The 20,247-nt window shown below is 37.3% G+C and overlaps 1 protein-coding gene across 1 annotated transcript in view; it reads left to right on the top strand.

Annotated features, from left to right (window-relative positions):
* The window catches only part of csmd3a (CUB and Sushi multiple domains 3a), a 389,031-nt gene that overhangs the window by 268,999 nt on the left and 99,785 nt on the right, over positions 1–20,247 (top strand). Inside the window, exons 40-44 of the mRNA XM_067412377.1 lie at positions 2,264–2,380; positions 2,474–2,683; positions 10,132–10,320; positions 10,571–10,748; positions 13,348–13,493. Of these exons, the coding sequence (XP_067268478.1) occupies positions 2,264–2,380; positions 2,474–2,683; positions 10,132–10,320; positions 10,571–10,748; positions 13,348–13,493 (840 nt within the window). The remainder of the gene's footprint in view (positions 1–2,263; positions 2,381–2,473; positions 2,684–10,131; positions 10,321–10,570; positions 10,749–13,347; positions 13,494–20,247) is intronic.

Raw genomic sequence — 20,247 nt, 5'->3', positions numbered from 1 at the left:
GGGATGTTTTAACCCAGCGAATGGGTTGTTTTAACCCGGCGGTTAGTGGTTTTAACCCAGCAATTGGGTTGATTTAACCCAGCGATTGGGTGTTTGGGTTGTTTTAACCCAGTGATTGGGATGTTTTAACCCAGCGAATGGGTTGTTTTAACCCGGCGGTTAGTGGTTTTAACCCAGCGATGGGGTTGCTTTAACCCAGCAATTGGGTTGATTTAACCCAGCGATTGGGTGTTTGGGTTGTTTTAACCCAGTGATTGGGATGTTTTAACCCAGCGAATGGGTTGTTTTAACCCGGCGGTTAGTGGTTTTAACCCAGCGATGGGGTTGCTTTAACCCAGCGATTGGGTTGCTTTAACCCAGTAATTGGGTGTTTGGGTTGTTTTAACCCAGCGATTGGTTTAAATGTTTGCCCAACCTGCTGGGTAGTTTTATTTAACTCAACTAGTAATTAAAAATTACTGTATTGCTTGCTTAAAATGAACCCAAAATATGTTTACCAACCTACACTTCACCCAAAAGGCCTGTAGGTGGCACAAAGACTTAAATTTAACCAACTATGATAACTTCGTTAGATGGTAAATCAATACAAAACATGGTAATATGTATTCACATTAGATTTTAAAGCAACACAATTCGTTTGCAGTAAGACAAACCAGATTCAAATTGCCTGGCAAATTCGTAAAGCAAAGAAAAATCATTTCTAGCTGATCAACATTATGAAAAGTGGTAAAACCTTTAGGAACTTCAAAAGATAAAACAGCGAAATTCCTAATATTACTTCCAATATTTCCAAATTATGTTCATTTTCATAGAGCGGGCTAATATCGTGACGATTATTTAAACTCAATCGAGAGAAGCAGATATCGTTATCGTGATAAAATACGATTAATCATGCAGCCCTAATTTAATTTAATTTGACTTGACATTTATTCAACAGTGCTTTTGATCTGCCTGCATTGACACTATTATATAAAATTATATACCAATTATCAATTTAAAGCTGCTTTGACAGAATCTGCATTGTAAAAAGTGCTATATAAATAAAAGTGACTTGACTTGACTTTAATAAATGAACATTTATTAATATGTTTAATGAATAATAATTAAACAATAAACATGTATTAAATTGCTTATTAATGAATGTTCGCCTTTTGATTATTATTGTTGCCTCTAGTAATTATGTGTCTGATTTTTAATTTCCAACATATTTTAGGTTCATTTTAAGCAAGCAATACAGTCATTTTTAAACAATAGTTGAGTTAAATAAAACTACCCAACAGGTTAGGCAAACATTTAACCCAACCGCTGAGTTTGTCCATTTTCAACCCAACATGTGTTGTTTTTAACCCAGCATTATTTAGAGTGTAGATTGTATGATAACCTGTTTTCATACTGAACTGAACAATGAAATTATAAGTTTATTTAAATTTCAAGCTACTTCAATATTCCCCTTTTAGACGTTCTACAAACTATAAGTAACTTATTGACTACATGTCAGCTAACTCTCATTAGAGTATTAGTAGACTGTTAGGTTAGGGTTCAGGTTAGTAGAATAAGTTGACATGTAGTTGCAAAGTTACTTATAGTCTGTAAATTGAGGATTTGTTGCATGACCCGGTTGGTGACGTTGGGCACGACTGTGTTTTTAAGAGTGGCACTTGAAGTTTAATTGATCCGAGTTCCTACAATGCAAGCAGAAGATTCAATGTTCTCTATTGACATTTCAATTGCTGCTCTAAAAAAATTGTAAAGGGACACAGCGAGTCCGACAGGCCATTCATTACACATGTGCCAATAAGACGAATGCAAACACAAGCAGGGAGATACGCACACACACACCGCAGTAAAATCAAGGGGATATACTTCAGCCTTCAATATTGGCCTTTCGATCCCAGTGAGTTCTGGTGGTGTTAATTTAAAAAGTCATTATGAGAAAACATAACCCATGTATCATTTTCTCAAAATGAACACAGCACATTTATTCCATTAGCATTTGAAAGCATTTCTTATTGCACATCATTGCATTGTTATTTATATATACAGAGAACACGAGGCTCTCTTATATGCACAAATGAGTTCATTTTGCATATCACTAGATTCAGTAATGGAGTTTGGATTTGATGAATATCTGTTTGATAGTTTCTCATCATTCCCAGTTGGGGATCTATTCTCAGCGTTGCATTGGCCGTTACATTTCATAGATACAGTATTGTGTGTGTATCATCTTCACTGACTCTGTGCACCGCTGCTCTTGTCTTTTAAGCTCAGTGCGGCGGCTTCCTGTCTGACATGAATGGAGTCATCCTAAGTCCTGGCTTTCCCGGAAATTACCCCAGTGGGCTCGACTGCAACTGGACAGTTAAACTTCCTGTTGGCTTTGGTCTGTATCCTGTAACTTACAAGTTGCATTTTACATTCAGGTACCTTATTGTTAAAATGTACCGTATTTCTCCTCTGATTGTTTATGAACCAGGGATTCACCTGCAATTCCTCAACTTCTCCACGGAGGCCGTGCACGACTACCTTGAAGTCCGTAGCGGGACGCTGGACTCGGGTTCGGTGATCGATCGGTTCAGTGGGCCTGTTGTTCCAGAATCTTTCTTCAGCACGACCCACGAGACCAGCTTCTTCTTTCACAGCGACTACTCCCAGAACAAGCCCGGTTTCCACATCACCTACGAGGGTGAGACGGATCAGACCTGCCCACGGCCATTACTTCCCCTGTCGATACGGACACACACCGCTGGATCCCTTCTCGCAATAACAGGATAGGGAATATAACCAGTTGTTCTCCTTCAGTTCTAAGCAAGTCAGTCCATCTCAGCAACATCCACAAGCATTTTCTAGCCAGCTCCAAAATATCCAGAATGGTCTCCAAATGCAAAACTCTGACTAGTTTTTAGGTCGCCTGAATGACTGATTGGTCTTAACGAAAAGCCCTGTATAATTAAGTTGCTTTTGGGAATGTGAGCATCTGTAGCTGTTGTACTTTAAAGGGGATGAATTTAAAGACGCAGCTCTTCTGAGAGGATTTGACCATGCAAATAACTACGGCACAGCAGTAAAAGCTAGCACTAAAAATATAACAGCTTAAAAAATAAAAATAACAAGATTCAAATCGACCTCTAAGTGTTAAATGCTTCCCTTTTGTGCTATGGGCATGAATAATGCCTCTAATTGTTAATCTTTCTGAGGAGAGGTGTGCTTTTACTTTACAACACTAATGTGTTGTCTAAACAAAATAAATTAAGTTTGCATCATTTTTTTAGAGTTATGACAACTTTGAGTGAATTTATGCTCAACCAACAAGCTACATTACTGTAATAATTTGTAGTATAAACACAAATTTTGAAGTTGATTACTCAAAAAAATTAAGTAGCTCCAACTACCAGAGTTGTAGTCCTGGAACCAATTATGCCGCCTTCATGTGCTCTTGGAATTATTGTAAATATGAGTTTCCTTGGTAAAAATTGCACAATGCCCTCCCATTTTGAAACTTGAATGCGATAAGTTTGTAATCAAAATGATCAAATTTCCTATAGCACATGAAGGTAGCATTAATCTTATGATCAACAATATTATGTCAACAGAACTCTACAAAATTATGTTTGCAACTTGAAAGGTTTAATTAAAACAATAAATTAGAATTTTTAAATTGCAACCATGCATTTAATTAAGTTGTGGTAACAGGTCCCCTGAATTACTTTTTAGAGATTAAGGCCCATTCACACACAGGGTACAATGGGGCTAAAGGCACACCTTAAGAAAAATAGTGAACGATTGCAGAAAAAATGCATATGTTTGTATTGAACATTTCAGAGCTTTACGAATCAAATCAGTGATTCGGATCTCCTATCAAACGGCTAAACTGCTGAAATCATGTGACTTTGTCACTCCGAATCACTGATCCGATTCGTAAAGCTCCGAAGCAGTGTTTTGAAATCGGACCACTATATTGTTGAAAAGTTTTTTTTTGTTTTTTTTTTTGCGCACAAAAAGTATTCTCATCGCTTTATAATATTAATATTGAACCACTGAACTCAAATGAACTGATTTAAATATGTTTTTATCTGATTTCATCAAAAATATCTTAATTTGTGTTCTGAAGATGAACGAAGGTGTAGAACGACATGAGGGTGAGTAATTAATGACAGAAATTTCATTTTTGGGTGAACTAACCCTTTAAGGTTCTTTACTGGCATCTGTGGTTACATGAAGAACCTTTAAAATCCACGGAACCTTTCCATAACAACAAAGGTGTTATGAAAAAAAAAAAAGATGTGGAAAAAACAAAAAAAAAACAAAACATAATTACGTTGTTTTAGAATGTTCTTCACACTAAGTAAAAAACATTGGTTCCATTAAGAACTGTTTACTGAAAGGTTCTTTGGGGAACCAAAAGTGGTTATTTTTATGGTTATCACTGTAAAAACTCCCTTTTGTAACCTTTATTTTTAAGAGTGTGTAGTGCATATTTGAAGTATTGCACTGCAATACATATGATTATATAGTGTAAATTGGTTCAACAGCAGGGGGAAATCCTGTCCAAATATGATTAAGGCATGATGTTCATTTACTGAAGTGTTTTTCCTTTTCTTTCATTTTACTGTAGGTGTATAGAGTAGGCGAAACAGGTTGTTATTCCGAACAGTGGGTGGGTGTGTTAGGCTACTCTAAATAAATTACTGAACAAATCACTACCAAAACGACAACAACAAAAAACAAGATAGCATTCTCAAGTAAGAGATTATCTTAAAGTTTGATTAATATGGACATATAAAAATAAAATATATATAAATGTGTATATAAAAATATACAAATTTTAATAAAAGATGTTAAAACCGGCTGTGGTCGGAAGTTAATACTTGTTCAAAGCAATCACTTTAGCAAAGTTTATACTATTTTCTATTTTTGTTCAATAAATATACTGTCATTAAAATCATTGTATTAATTATTGTGCTTTTGCCCCAACAGCAGGAGGCGCTTTTTCCCTCAAATACCATAATTTTACATATTCTTCTGTTATTAACTGTTGCTTTAATTACCTTGAAAAATCATTGAGACCTTTGTCTTAAAATATATTCAATAATTTTATTGATTCTTATTTGCTACTTAAATCTACAGCATTTAAAAAAAACAGCCGAATTTCTATGTGCATCTTGAAAAGTGGATGTTTTGGAAAGTGTGCTGGGAAGTTTTTGTGCCATCAAGTGGTTTGGAGGAAAATAAAATCAAAGGCTCCTTTTACCCCGGAGCGCCTTTAGCCCTGTTGTACCCTATAACCATAAAGATATAGTTCTAAAAATCGTTCTAAATATAAAAGAATAGCAGAGTCCACACCACAACTATAACGATAACAGCACAGAGGAACAAAGTCATTGAAGTCATTCAGAACGATTTTTTCCAGCTGATGAACAATAAAAACATCCCACACCCCGTTCTTGGTGTAAACGGGCCTTCATCTGACAGCCTTCCTGAAAACCCTAGTAAGATTTACTCTGAAGCAACTTTGTTGTGTTTTAAAATCTATTTTTATATTCCACCCCTTGTGCCGCTCTGGTCTACACAGCCAGAATGTGTCAGTATTCTGACTTTATGAACAGTGAGATGTTTCCCGTCACTTGAGAATGACTGAGTTTTTGAAGTAAAAAATAGAAGCTCTCATCCTCAGTGAAACCGCTTCCTTTGACAGAACTTTTCAGTATTAGTCGCACAATATTTATTGCTTTTTTTGTGTGTGTGTGTGTGGCCGGACTGCTAATTTTAGACATTTAATTTTAGATTATGATTTATCATTTATAATTATGACTTTTTATGTACTCTAAATAATATTAAATCCAAAGTTATTTTATGCTTGCCTTGTTAATAATATTGCATGCTAATTGTTTAAGCATTTTCCACATCATGGACATTAAGTTTACTGAAATTAAACTGAATAATTTTAGAACATTGTTTTGCATAATTTCTATAGCAGCCTGAAGCCATAGGAGAAGTTCCTGCATAATCAAATGTACATTTTCATGAAACTAGATGTAAATGATGTGCTTGGATGCATTTATTTTGTGATTTATCTGACTGAATTGACATTAATGTTATTTTAGTATTATATATTAGTATGTATTAATATTTTGGAAACACATTACAATAAGTTTTTTAAACATGAACTAACAATGAACGTTCATTGTTAGTTCATGTCGGTTAATGCATTAACTAAAGCCTCGTACACACCTTTTTTCGAGACGTTTTTCGGCACGTCTTTGTGTTCATACCCAAGAGAGTGAACGTGCAAATTCACTCCCTGACAGTATATGGCGCTTGTGCTTAGTGCAAGTGAACATTAGTGCAAATAAACATATTTATGAATTAGACATTTTAAATAGTGTTTCTTGAATGTAAATAAAACAATAAAAATACATATTTGTTAAAAATGACGCTTTTATGACTGGCATTTAGCGCATCGGTGTGCACGCTCACATTGGTGCCCTTTGTTTCTTCATGAGCTGTTAAATGTCGGTGATAATCGCTCGCGATAACCGTCCCGTGTGCACAAGCCTTAATGTTAACAAATGAGGTGTCAGTTACTTATTTGAAAAAGTAACTTGGATATTTTGTTGTCAATTTAAAAGTAATGTTACTTTAATAGTTACTTGAGTTATTACATAACTCACGTTACTTGTAATGTTACCCACAGTACTGCTTTTAAATTTACAACAAAATGTGTTACTTTTCGAATGAGTAACTGACAGCTCTCCTGTTGAGAGAATCATTAATCTATAAAAAGAATCTGATTACGTAACTCACGTTACTTGTAATGCGTTACCCCCAAAACTCCTTCAAAATGAACAGTAAAATGTCTGAGTTACATTTTCAAATAAGTAATTGGGAGCTCTCCTATCCCCATCTTAAGAGAAATATGCGATGAAAACATTGAAGTAATTTGTAAAAAAGTAATCTGATTACATAACTCATGTTACTTGTAATGCGTTAGCCCTAGCACTGCTTTTAAATTTACCACAAAATGTCTGAGTTACTTTTTAAAATAAGTAACTGACAGCTCTCCTGTCTCCATGTTAAGAGAAATCTTCGATGAAAACATTGAAGTAATTTGTAAAAAAGTAATCTGATTACGTAACTCATGTTACTTGTAATGCGTTACCCCCAAAACTCCTTCAAAATGAACAGCAAAATGTCTGAGTTACATTTTCAAATAAGTAATTGGCAGCTCTCATATCCCCATCTTGAGAGAAATCTTTGATGAAAACATTGAAGTAATCTGTTAAAAAAGTAATCTGATTACGTAACTCATGTTACTTGTAATGCATTACCCCCAAAACTCCTTCAAAATGAACAGCAAAATGTCTGAGTTACTTTTTCAAATAAGTAACTGACAGCTCTCCTGTGCCCATCTTAAGAGAAATCTGCGATGAAAACATTGAAGTAATCTGTAAAAAAGTAATCTGATTACGTAACTCACGTTACTTGTAATGCGTTACCCCCAAAACACCTTCAAAATGAACAGCAAAATGTCTGAGTTACATTTTCAAATAAGTAATTGGCAGCTCTTATATCCCCACTTTAAGAGAAATCTTCGATGAAAACATTGAAGTAATCTGTAAAAAAGTAATCTGATTACGTAACTCACGTTACTTGTAATGCGTTACCCCCAAAACACCTTCAAAATGAACAGCAAAATGTCTGAGTTACATTTTCAAATAAGTAATTGGGAGCTCTCCTATCCCCATCTTAAGAGAAATATGCGATGAAAACATTGAAGTAATTTGTAAAAAAGTAATCTGATTACATAACTCATGTTACTTGTAATGCGTTAGCCCTAGCACTGCTTTTAAATTTACCACAAAATGTCTGAGTTACTTTTTAAAATAAGTAACTGACAGCTCTCCTGTCTCCATGTTAAGAGAAATCTTCGATGAAAACATTGAAGTAATTTGTAAAAAAGTAATCTGATTACGTAACTCATGTTACTTGTAATGCGTTACCCCCAAAACTCCTTCAAAATGAACAGCAAAATGTCTGAGTTACATTTTCAAATAAGTAATTGGCAGCTCTCATATCCCCATCTTGAGAGAAATCTTTGATGAAAACATTGAAGTAATCTGTTAAAAAAGTAATCTGATTACGTAACTCATGTTACTTGTAATGCATTACCCCCAAAACTCCTTCAAAATGAACAGCAAAATGTCTGAATTACTTTTTCAAATAAGTAACTGACAGCTCTCCTGTGCCCATCTTAAGAGAAATCTGCGATGAAAACATTGAAGTAATCTGTAAAAAAGTAATCTGATTACGTAACTCACGTTACTTGTAATGCGTTACCCCCAAAACACCTTCAAAATGAACAGCAAAATGTCTGAGTTACTTTTTCAAATAAGTAACTGACAGCTCTTATATCTCCATGTTAAGAGAAATCTTCGATGAAAACATTGAAGTAATCTGTAAAAAAGTAATCTGATTACGTAACTCACGTTACTTGTAATGCGTTACCCCCAAAACACCTTCAAAATGAACAGCAAAATGTCTGAGTTACATTTTCAAATAAGTAATTGGCAGCTCTCATATCCCCATCTTGAGAGAAATCTTTGATGAAAACATTGAAGTAATCTGTTAAAAAAGTAATCTGATTACGTAACTCATGTTACTTGTAATGCATTACCCCCAAAACTCCTTCAAAATGAACAGCAAAATGTCTGAGTTACTTTTTCAAATAAGTAACTGACAGCTCTCCTGTGCCCATCTTAAGAGAAATCTGCGATGAAAACATTGAAGTAATCTGTAAAAAAGTAATCTGATTACGTAACTCACGTTACTTGTAATGCGTTACCCCCAAAACACCTTCAAAATGAACAGCAAAATGTCTGAGTTACATTTTCAAATAAGTAATTGGCAGCTCTTATATCCCCACTTTAAGAGAAATCTTCGATGAAAACATTGAAGTAATCTGTAAAAAAGTAATCTGATTACGTAACTCACGTTACTTGTAATGCGTTACCCCCAAAACACCTTCAAAATGAACAGCAAAATGTCTGAGTTACATTTTCAAATAAGTAATTGGCAGCTCTCATATCCCCATCTTGAGAGAAATCTTTGATGAAAACATTGAAGTAATCTGTTAAAAAAGTAATCTGATTACGTAACTCATGTTACTTGTAATGCCTTACCCCCAAAACTCCTTCAAAATGAACAGCAAAATGTCTGAGTTACATTTTCAAATAAGTAATTGGCAGCTCTCATATCCCCATCTTAAGAGAAATCTGCGATGAAATCACTGAAGTAATCTGTAAAAAAGTAATCTGATTACGTAACTCACGTTACTTGTAATGCGTTAGCCCCAAAACTCCTTCAAAATGAACAGCAAAATGTCTGAGTTACATTTTCAAATAAGTAACTGACAGCTCTCCTGTGCCCATCTTAAGAGAAATCTGCGATGAAAACATTGAAGTAATCTGTAAAAAAGTAATCTGATTACGTAACTCACGTTACTTGTAATGCGTTACCCCCAAAACTCCTTCAAAATGAACAGCAAAATGTCTGAGTTACATTTTCAAATAAGTAATTGGCAGCTCTCATATCCCCATCTTAAGAGAAATCTGCGATGAAAACATTGAAGTAATCTGTAAAAAAGTAATCTGATTACGTAACTCACGTTACTTGTAATGCGTTAGCCCCAAAACTCCTTCAAAATGAACAGCAAAATGTCTGTGTTACATTTTCAAATAAGTAATTGGCAGCTCTTATATCCCCATCTTGAGAGAAATCTTCGATGAAAACATTGAAGTAATCTGTTAAAAAAGTAATCTGATTACGTAACTCATGTTACTTGTAATGCGTTACCCCTAGCACTGCTTTTAAATTTACAACAAAATATCTGAGTTACTTTTTCAAATAAGTAACAGACAGCTCTCCTGTCTCCATGTTAAGAAAATCATTGAAGTAATCTGTAAAAAAGTAATCTGATTACATAACTCACGTTTCTTGTAATGTGTTACTCACAATACTGCCCGACTAGTCTATGCAAGCCCTAGCTAACAATAACAGCACTAATGGACATTAGTGTTTAAGGTTTTATCGCTGGATAAAACCTTAAGTAACAGCGTTTTTGTTTTGTCTATTCAGCCTATGAACTGCAGAGGTGTCCGGATCCGCGGCCCTTTCGGAACGGAGTGGTGATTGGCAGTGATCTTGGGGTGGGCATGACCATCTCGTTCCAGTGCCTGCCGGGATACACGCTGCTGGGTGAAGCGTCGCTCACGTGTCTGCATGGCATCAGCCGCAACTGGAACCATCCTGTGCCTCGCTGTGAAGGTACCCAACATCCCTCTCATCTTCTAGCCAATCTTATAGAAAATCCTGAAATGTTAAGGTTTTAATTGAACTCTCATGTTTTGTGAATTCTATAAAAGCTCCAGGGGGAAATATGAACCACATATGCAAGTGTTTAAAACAAGGCTTGAACTTTATGTCATTGCATAATTGCTTGTTGCAGCTGTATGTAAGGCATTGAGGTTCTCCACAAATTGCTAATTGTGTTTTGCTTTTATCCGCTTTCCGTCAGCTCTTTGCGGTGGTAATATCACTGCCCTCAATGGGACCATCTACTCTCCGGGCCACCCGGCTGACTACCCCAATCTTAAAGACTGCATATGGAGCATCCGAGTGCCTCCAGGCAACGGCATCCACATCAACTTCACCGTGCTCAACACCGAGCCCATCTACGACTACATCACCATCTGGTACGACTTCTGTGGCCGTTTTATCAGAACTCCTCACCTAAAGACTAACATCTGCTGGGCGTCATATAACAGCACGACTGCATGAGTGTTATGGTCAGAAAATAACCTTAGGAAAGAGATACCGATTATTTTAAGGTTTCAGAGTTGGATCATTGTCATGTATAAACAATTTTAAGCAAATTCATAATAGCTTTTCTTGATAGATATACCACAATTATAAAAATTATTTTGCAACCATTAGATTGCAAAACAAAAACTGCACAGTTGCCATAAATTAATTAATTTATTTGTGTTTTTATTTTATTTGGGATATTTTATTCGCTGATGATGAACAATATTTTATAATGTACAATTGCCATAAATTAATAAATTAGACTTATTTATTTGTTTTTAAATTACCAGTGATGAACCATATTTTATAATGCATGCATTATTATTTTTTTATATTTTTCCATATTATTCCATATTATACTTATGACAACAAATACAAATAATAATAATAATAATAAGATTGCAAAACAACTTCACAATTGCCATGAATTTATTTTATTTATTTATTTATTTAATATGTTATTAAATTTTATATTATTATTATATTTTCCATATTATGACAACAATAATAATAATAATATATTATTATTATTATTATTATTATTGATAATAATAAAAATAATAAATATTGCACCAATTTATGCTCATCTGTGTTTTGTGCTGTCTAGAAAGTTCAATGCCAGGCATTTTTCACTTGAGACTGAATGAAAACCACTTTTTCTTGAGAAAAAAAAAAAAAAAGGTGTAGGTTTGGATCCATCAAAATGATTCTTCATAAATTCCACCAGAGAGTTTGTCCTTGTCTATGAAAAATGCATCTGTTCTACTGCTTCTGATCGGAGACTTGCGTAACACTTTTAGTCTTTTATCTGTTTTGTTTCACACATTTCTCTTGTGCTTTTCCATATATTTCCTCCTTGAGCGAACATTACTGCTGAAGTGTCAAGTGGCTGGTGCGAAAGAAAAATGTTGACGCTTGTGTTCACATCATGGAAAATAGGATTTGATGTACTTTACATAAGTCCTTCCCCCAGAACGGTGTATTCAGAAATCATTTATCATAATGTATGACCTCACAAATTTACATATCAATGCATATTCAAAGCTTAATGCAGTTGTTACTCATTTCTCATGCAAAAGGTAATTTACATACAAAGGTCTTCAAGGTACAATAGTGAAAACTGTTTAATTCTCAGGGTCAGAGCAAGTGTGCAAAATCTGTGTACCTTGAAACTTCTTCCCAGGTTAGTGACATCACAACCCCTAAAATTTACAAATGAGTTGTCAATTCAACACAAAAGATGAACATGACGACACATGCTAGTGGATGAGTTGAATCAACTCCACAGCAACTACATCAATTTATCCACTAACCATTCAGAAACGTCTAAAAGTTGTAACTTCTTCCTGATTCTCTCCATCAGTGTCGACTCCGGTTTGAACAATGTAAGGCTGAACACCGTTACTGATAATCAATGTTCCCTTTTTTTCTTGCTAAGCAAAATTTTTTCACGTTGCCTCTCGTATTGCATGGCATTTATTCTTTCTGCGCGGCAGCGGCATCAGAAGTGCGTGGTCGCGCAAGCGCGCAGCTTAGAGGAAACATTGCTGAGAATCCTCATTTTGGCTGCGTGAGATTCTCCAGCTTTGTTGTTGTTGAGCTGTTAAAGCTCCGCCCTCTTCTGGAAAGGGGGCGGGAGCAGCAGCTCATTTGCATTTAAAGGGACACACACAAAAACGGTGTTTTTTTTCACACCCACATAGGGGCAAATTTGAAAAGCTATAATAAATGATCTGTGGGGGATTTTGAGACACCACATCCTGGAGACACCAGAGACTTATATTACATCTTGTAAAAGGGGAATTATAGGGCAACACATGACAAACAACCAATTTCAGATATAACAAAGAATCTGCAAATATTATAATTCATTTTAACTTACGTAATGCATTATACATAAAGGATTGAAGTAAAGTGTTAGCGGGTCTGTTATAGAAACACTGACATTTTTAAATCTAATCTGAAATCTATCTGCCATATATATTTAATTAACATGCTCAAATTTAAAAGGTATTAAAGAAAATGCTTGGTTTCCCATGATAATTATACGGTGGCGTTCATGTGTGGTCAACTCAGAAATGCGATCATAATGAACACCCGTTCATTATCTAGTGCTGATATTTTGCATAACATCAATAGAAACTATTAATTTCTGCACCACACACTAAATTGGAGTGGTTTAGAAAGGCACACAGCTGTATGTTTTTATCATTGCTGTGTTTTTATTCTTCCTTCCTGTAATGAGCAACATCAGATCGTTACATAAAAGTCTTCCTAATTAAAAACAGTTATTCCGTTACATAGTATAAGGTCGGTGTTTTGATTGCTCTGTAACTGCAGAAAAGAGACATCTGCACTCCTTCATTATATATATGATCCCCGACAGACGTGGTAGAGCGAGAGAGTATTATATCAGCAAACAGAAGAAGTCAAAGAAGGTTTTAAATGCTTCATATCTGGGTTTGAACAGAACTTTGTCTCCTGTAGGGACGGCCCTGACCAAACATCCCCTCAGATCGGTCAGTTCAGTGGAAGCTCTTCCCAGGAGGCCGTTTCCAGCACATCCAATCACATCCTGCTGAAGTTCCACAGCGACTTCAGCACCAGCGGATTCTTTGTTCTGCGTTACCATGGTGAGCCGTTTCCCACTGTAATGTTGCTCATTCACGACAGCTTAGTTTGCTTATAGTCTGTGTGTTGCTTATTGTCAGGTTGATTATCCTGGATTATTCCCTCACGCCCACAGAACGTGTTGCTTATGCTGAACATACGCTGACCCAAAGTGTGCCGTGAAATTGCATTATGAACATTCAGGTCTCTGCTATACTGTATTCCTGCAGTTCAGCACCACCGAGCCAATTCACTCGAATTAAACCTCAAACAAACAGATGCAATGACAGTTTTTATTATCTTTCCACCTTATTTTTAATGTACGAGCAGGTGCAGCCATTAAAATTTGACTGTTCAAGCCTTTCAGTGTCAGACCGTGTCCTAACCACACGTAATGACACGCATTTAAAAAGACATCTTTTCATGTCAATCAGAGTTTTTTTGTCCTAACCAGCTGCGACGATTCTGTTTTATAAACGGATTTCTAAACAAGTGTATTCTATAACAAAGATTGTGTCAGTCACTCAGTATGAATTTTAATAATGTTAAAATGGTGTAGTATTTATGAATTTGATTATGTGCTTATCTGTTTGGTTGTGAGTGCAGACAGACTAACAGACAGAAGTGCGCTTACACAAAGACTCCGCCCACACACTCTTCTGATTGGCTGTGATTTTTGATTGATTTAGTTGTGAGTGCAGGGTGCTTACACAAAGACTCCGCCCACACACTCTTCTGATTGGCTGTGATTTTTGATTGATTTAGTTATGAGTGAAGTGCGCTTACACAAAGACTCCGCCCACACACTCTTCTGATTGGCTGTGATTTTTGATTGATTTAGTTATGAGTGAAGTGCGCTTACACAAAGACTCCGCCCACACACTCTTCTGATTGGCTGTGATTTTTGATTGATTTAGTTATGAGTGAAGTGCGCTTACACAAAGACTCCGCCCACACACTCTTCTGATTGGCTGTGATTTTTGATTGATTTAGTTGTGAGTGAAGTGCGCTTACACAAAGACTCCGCCCACACACTCTTCTGATTGGCTGTGATTTTTGATTTATTTAGTTGTGAGTGAAGTGCGCTTACACAAAGACTCCGCCCACACACTCTTCTGATTGGCTGTGATTTTTGATTGATTTAGTTGTGAGTGCAGGGTGCTTACACAAAGACTCCGCCCACACACTCTTCTGATTGGCTGTGATTTTTGATTGATTTAGTTGTGAGTGAAGTGCGCTTACACAAAGACTCCGCCCACACACTCTTCTGATTGGCTGTGATTTTTTGATTGATTTAGTTGTGAGTGCAGGGTGCTTACACAAAGACTCCGCCCACACACTCTTCTGATTGGCTGTGATTTTTGATTGATTTAGTTGTGAGTGAAGTGCGCTAACACAAAGACTCCGCCCACACACTCTTCTGATTGGCTGTGATTTTTGATTGATTTAGTTGTGAGTGCAGGGTGCTTACACAAAGACTCCGCCCACACACTCTTCTGATTGGCTGTGATTTTTGATTGATTTAGTTGTGAGTGAAGTGCGCTTACACAAAGACTCCGCCCACACACTCTTCTGATTGGCTGTGATTTTTGATTTATTTAGTTGTGAGTGAAGTGCGCTTACACAAAGACTCCGCCCACACACTCTTCTGATTGGCTGTGATTTTTGATTGATTTAGTTGTGAGTGAAGTGCGCTTACACAAAGACTCCGCCCACACGCTCTTCTGATTGGCTGTAATTTTTGATTGATTTAGTTGTGAGTGAAGTGCGCTTACACAAAGACTCCGCCCACACACTCTTCTGATTGGCTGTGATTTTTGATTTATTTAGTTGTGAGTGAAGTGCGCTTACACAAAGACTCCGCCCACACACTCTTCTGATTGGCTGTGATTTTTGATTGATTTAGTTATGAGTGAAGTGCGCTTACACAAAGACTCCGCCCACACACTCTTCTGATTGGCTGTGATTTTTGATTGATTTAGTTATGAGTGAAGTGCGCTTACACAAAGACTCCGCCCACACACTCTTCTGATTGGCTGTGATTTTTGATTGATTTAGTTGTGAGTGAAGTGCGCTTACACAAAGACTCCGCCCACACACTCTTCTGATTGGCTGTGATTTTTGATTTATTTAGTTGTGAGTGAAGTGCGCTTACACAAAGACTCCGCCCACACACTCTTCTGATTGGCTGTGATTTTTGATTGATTTAGTTGTGAGTGCAGGGTGCTTACACAAAGACTCCGCCCACACACTCTTCTGATTGGCTGTGATTTTTGATTGATTTAGTTGTGAGTGAAGTGCGCTTACACAAAGACTCCGCCCACACACTCTTCTGATTGGCTGTGATTTTTTGATTGATTTAGTTGTGAGTGCAGGGTGCTTACACAAAGACTCCGCCCACACACTCTTCTGATTGGCTGTGATTTTTGATTTATTTAGTTGTGAGTGAAGTGCGCTTACACAAAGACTCCGCCCACACACTCTTCTGATTGGCTGTGATTTTTGATTGATTTAGTTGTAAGTGCAGGGTGCTTACACAAAGACTCCGCCCACACACTCTTCTGATTGGCTGTGATTTTTGATTTATTTAGTTGTGAGTGAAGTGCGCTAACACAAAGACTCCGCCCACACACTCTTCTGATTGGCTGTGATTTTTGATTGATTTAGTTGTGAGTGAAGTGCGCTTACACAAAGACTCCGCCCACACACTCTTCTGATTGGCTGTGATTTTTGATTTATTTAGTTGTGAGTGAAGTGCGCTTACACAAAGACTCCGCCCACACGCTCTTCTGATTGGCTGTAATTTTTGATTGATTTAGTTGTGAGTGAAGTGCGCTTACACAAAGACTCCGCCCACACACTCTTCTGATTGGCTGTGATTTTTGATTTATTTAGTTGTGAGTGAAGTGCGCTTACACAAAGACTCCGCCCACACACTCTTCTGATTGGCTGTGATTTTTGATTGATTTAGTTGTGAGTGAAGTGCGCTAACACAAAGACTCCGCCCACACACTCTTCTGATTGGCTGTGATTTTTGATTTATTTAGTTGTGAGTGAAGTGCGCTTACACAAAGACTCCGCCCACACACTCTTCTGATTGGCTGTGATTTTTGATTGATTTAGTTGTGAGTGAAGTGCGCTAACACAAAGACTCCGCCCACACACTCTTCTGATTGGCTGTGATTTTTGATTTATTTAGTTGTGAGTGAAGTGCGCTAACACAAAGACTCCGCCCACACACTCTTCTGATTGGTTGTGATTTTTGATTTATTTAGTTGTGAGTGAAGTGCGCTTACACAAAGACTCCGCCCACACTCTTCTGATTGGCTGTGATTTTTGATTGATTTAGTTGTGAGTGAAGTGCGCTTACACAAAGACTCCGCCCACACGCTCTTCTGATTGGCTGTGATTTTTGATTGATTTAGTTGCGAGTGAAGTGCGCTTACACAAAGACTCCGCCCACACACTCTTCTGATTGGCTGTGATTTTTGATTGATTTAGTTGTGAGTGAAGTGCGCTTACACAAAGACTCCGCCCACACACTCTTCTGATTGGCTGTGATTTTTGATTGATTTAGTTGTGAGTGAAGTGCGCTTACACAAAGACTCCGCCCACACGCTCTTCTGATTGGCTGTGATTTTTGATTGATTTAGTTGTGAGTGAAGTGCGCTTACACAAAGACTCCGCCCACACACTCTTCTGATTGGCTGTGATTTTTGATTGATTTAGTTGTGAGTGAAGTGCGCTTACACAAAGACTCCGCCCACACACTCTTCTGATTGGCTGTGATTTTTGATTGATTTAGTTGTGAGTGAAGTGCGCTTACACAAAGACTCTGCCCACACGCTCTTCTGATTGGCTGTGATTTTTGATTGATTTAGTTGTGAGTGAAGTGCGCTTACACAAAGACTCTGCCCACACACTCTTCTGATTGGCTGTGATTTTTGATTGATTTAGTTGTGAGTGAAGTGCGCTTACACAAAGACTCCGCCCACACACTCTTCTGATTGGCTGTGATTTTTGATTTATTTAGTTGTGAGTGAAGTGCGCTTACACAAAGACTCCGCCCACACACTCTTCTGATTGGCTGTGATTTTTGATTGATTTAGTTGTGAGTGCAGGGTGCTTACACAAAGACTCCGCCCACACACTCTTCTGATTGGCTGTGATTTTTGATTGATTTAGTTGTGAGTGAAGTGCGCTTACACAAAGACTCCGCCCACACACTCTTCTGATTGGCTGTGATTTTTGATTAATTTAGTTGTGAGTGCAGGGTGCTTACACAAAGACTCCGCCCACACACTCTTCTGATTGGCTGTGATTTTTGATTTATTTAGTTGTGAGTGAAGTGCGCTTACACAAAGACTCCGCCCACACACTCTTCTGATTGGCTGTGATTTTTGATTGATTTAGTTGTGAGTGCAGGGTGCTTACACAAAGACTCCGCCCACACACTCTTCTGATTGGCTGTGATTTTTGATTTATTTAGTTGTGAGTGAAGTGCGCTAACACAAAGACTCCGCCCACACGCTCTTCTGATTGGCTGTGATTTTTGATTGATTTAGTTGCGAGTGAAGTGCGCTTACACAAAGACTCCGCCCACACACTCTTCTGATTGGCTGTGATTTTTGATTTATTTAGTTGTGAGTGAAGTGCGCTAACACAAAGACTCCGCCCACACGCTCTTCTGATTGGCTGTGATTTTTGATTGATTTAGTTGTGAGTGAAGTGCGCTTACACAAAGACTCCGCCCACACACTCTTCTGATTGGCTGTGATTTTTGATTGATTTAGTTGTGAGTGAAGTGCGCTTACACAAAGACTCCGCCCACACGCTCTTCTGATTGGCTGTGATTTTTGATTGATTTAGTTGTGAGTGAAGTGCGCTTACACAAAGACTCCGCCCACACACTCTTCTGATTGGCTGTGATTTTTGATTGATTTAGTTGTGAGTGAAGTGCGCTTACACAAAGACTCCGCCCACACACTCTTCTGATTGGCTGTGATTTTTGATTGATTTAGTTGCGAGTGAAGTGCACTTACACAAAGACTCCGCCCACACACTCTTCTGATTGGCTGTGATTTTTGATTGATTTAGTTGCGAGTGAAGTGCACTTACACAAAGACTCCGCCCACACACTCTTCTGATTGGCTGTGATTTTTGATTGATTTAGTTGCGAGTGAAGTGCACTTACACAAAGACTCCGCCCACACACTCTTCTGATTGGCTGTGATTTTTGATTGATTTAGTTGCGAGTGAAGTGCACTTACACAAAGACTCCGCCCACACACTCTTCTGATTGGCTGTGATTTTTGATTGATTTAGTTGCGAGTGAAGTGCACTTACACAAAGACTCCGCCCACACGCTCTAAGTCGGTCACACCAGTCGAGTTAATGAAATGTTTTGTTCCAAGAAAACTCAACTTTTTTAATGAAAGGCTTATATAATGAAAGAGAAAATTAGGTTAAATATTTCAAGGGTTACCAATGATATGTGTAGGGTTAGGACAATATACCAGTTAAACTGAAATAATTAAACATCTAAATCATTACTGAAAATTAAAAACACAAATGTAGAATTGAATAGTAAGTTCTATATAGTATAAACTGCTAGTACATATAAAAAATAACTAGGGTCCGAGAAGCGTTGCTGCTTTCTGCTTTCTACTCTCCTGCTTTTTTGTTTAACTGCTCTCAGAAACACAGACTAGAAATTATATTACTTGTTTCTTTGTGAAATGGCTTCGATTATTGCAGCAGCCACATTTCAATGGTGCTATAATGTGTTTGGAACCTTCCATCATCCTTAATAACACCCATTTCTGAATGCGCAGGTGTAGAAACATACGCAGCTGGCTTCTGAGGCAGCATCCTTACTGTTATGGAACCTCGTAAGCGATGATTTGAAATGCACTACACAGTGTGCATCATATAAACAGAGAGTGTTTGCATTTAGCATGTGCCTAAACTAACGACACAGCACTCACACATAAAATGCATAGGTTTTAATTAAAATCAACTTCAATTTTGTCAACGCTTTTTGGTGTTTGCAATGAAATATGCAATTGCCTTTCCTGTTAAAGATGCATAAAATGCTGGCCAGAATAAGTTATCTTAGTGTGATGCTTTGCAATGCTGTCTAGGTTATTGAACAGTGTTTAACAGGGGAAATAGCATCTGAACACGACAGATGACCTTTAACCCCATGGGATTCCTCTAATCTGTTTTGCAATTGTGATGGGAGACTGTTATTCGATATAGGACAATAATTTCTGCATTAGCATATTTTCTGCTGATGCTTTTGAAGTTTACCAATAAAGCAATACAGCGTAAGGAAGTTAAGTCAAGAGCTGCAAAGCACAAAGCTCGTTAGAATTTTAAAAGATAATAAAATAAGATAGTTGTGGTCCCAGAGCTGCCAAAATGCCCATTCTCCAGCTTGAAATTGCTTTTAATGTTTTTAGCGCAGTAACAGCTGAGTTTTTCTGGTTTCTCCCGATGATGAATTTTAAATGAATTGTGCTTTTGCTCATCAGTGGTGCCGTCGAACAATATAGAGGTCATTTAGCTGTGTGTAAATCTTCATGATGTTAAGATACTAAGAGCGTTCGCTGGATCTTACGTACATGAAACGGTGCTTAAAAACCCTTGAATATGTTACAACCTTCCTTGTGTTTGTTTTGGCAGGATGCATGAACCTGCCAAAAGCAGGAAATTTATAAATTAAACTTTCCGTTCTGCCATTTTTATAATGTTTCATGTATAATATTTACCAAT

The sequence above is a fragment of the Chanodichthys erythropterus genome, chromosome 2 (assembly GCF_024489055.1).
Source record: "Chanodichthys erythropterus isolate Z2021 chromosome 2, ASM2448905v1, whole genome shotgun sequence".
Lineage (NCBI taxonomy): Eukaryota > Metazoa > Chordata > Actinopteri > Cypriniformes > Xenocyprididae > Chanodichthys > Chanodichthys erythropterus.
This window is presented reverse-complemented; position numbering and strand designations above follow the sequence as displayed.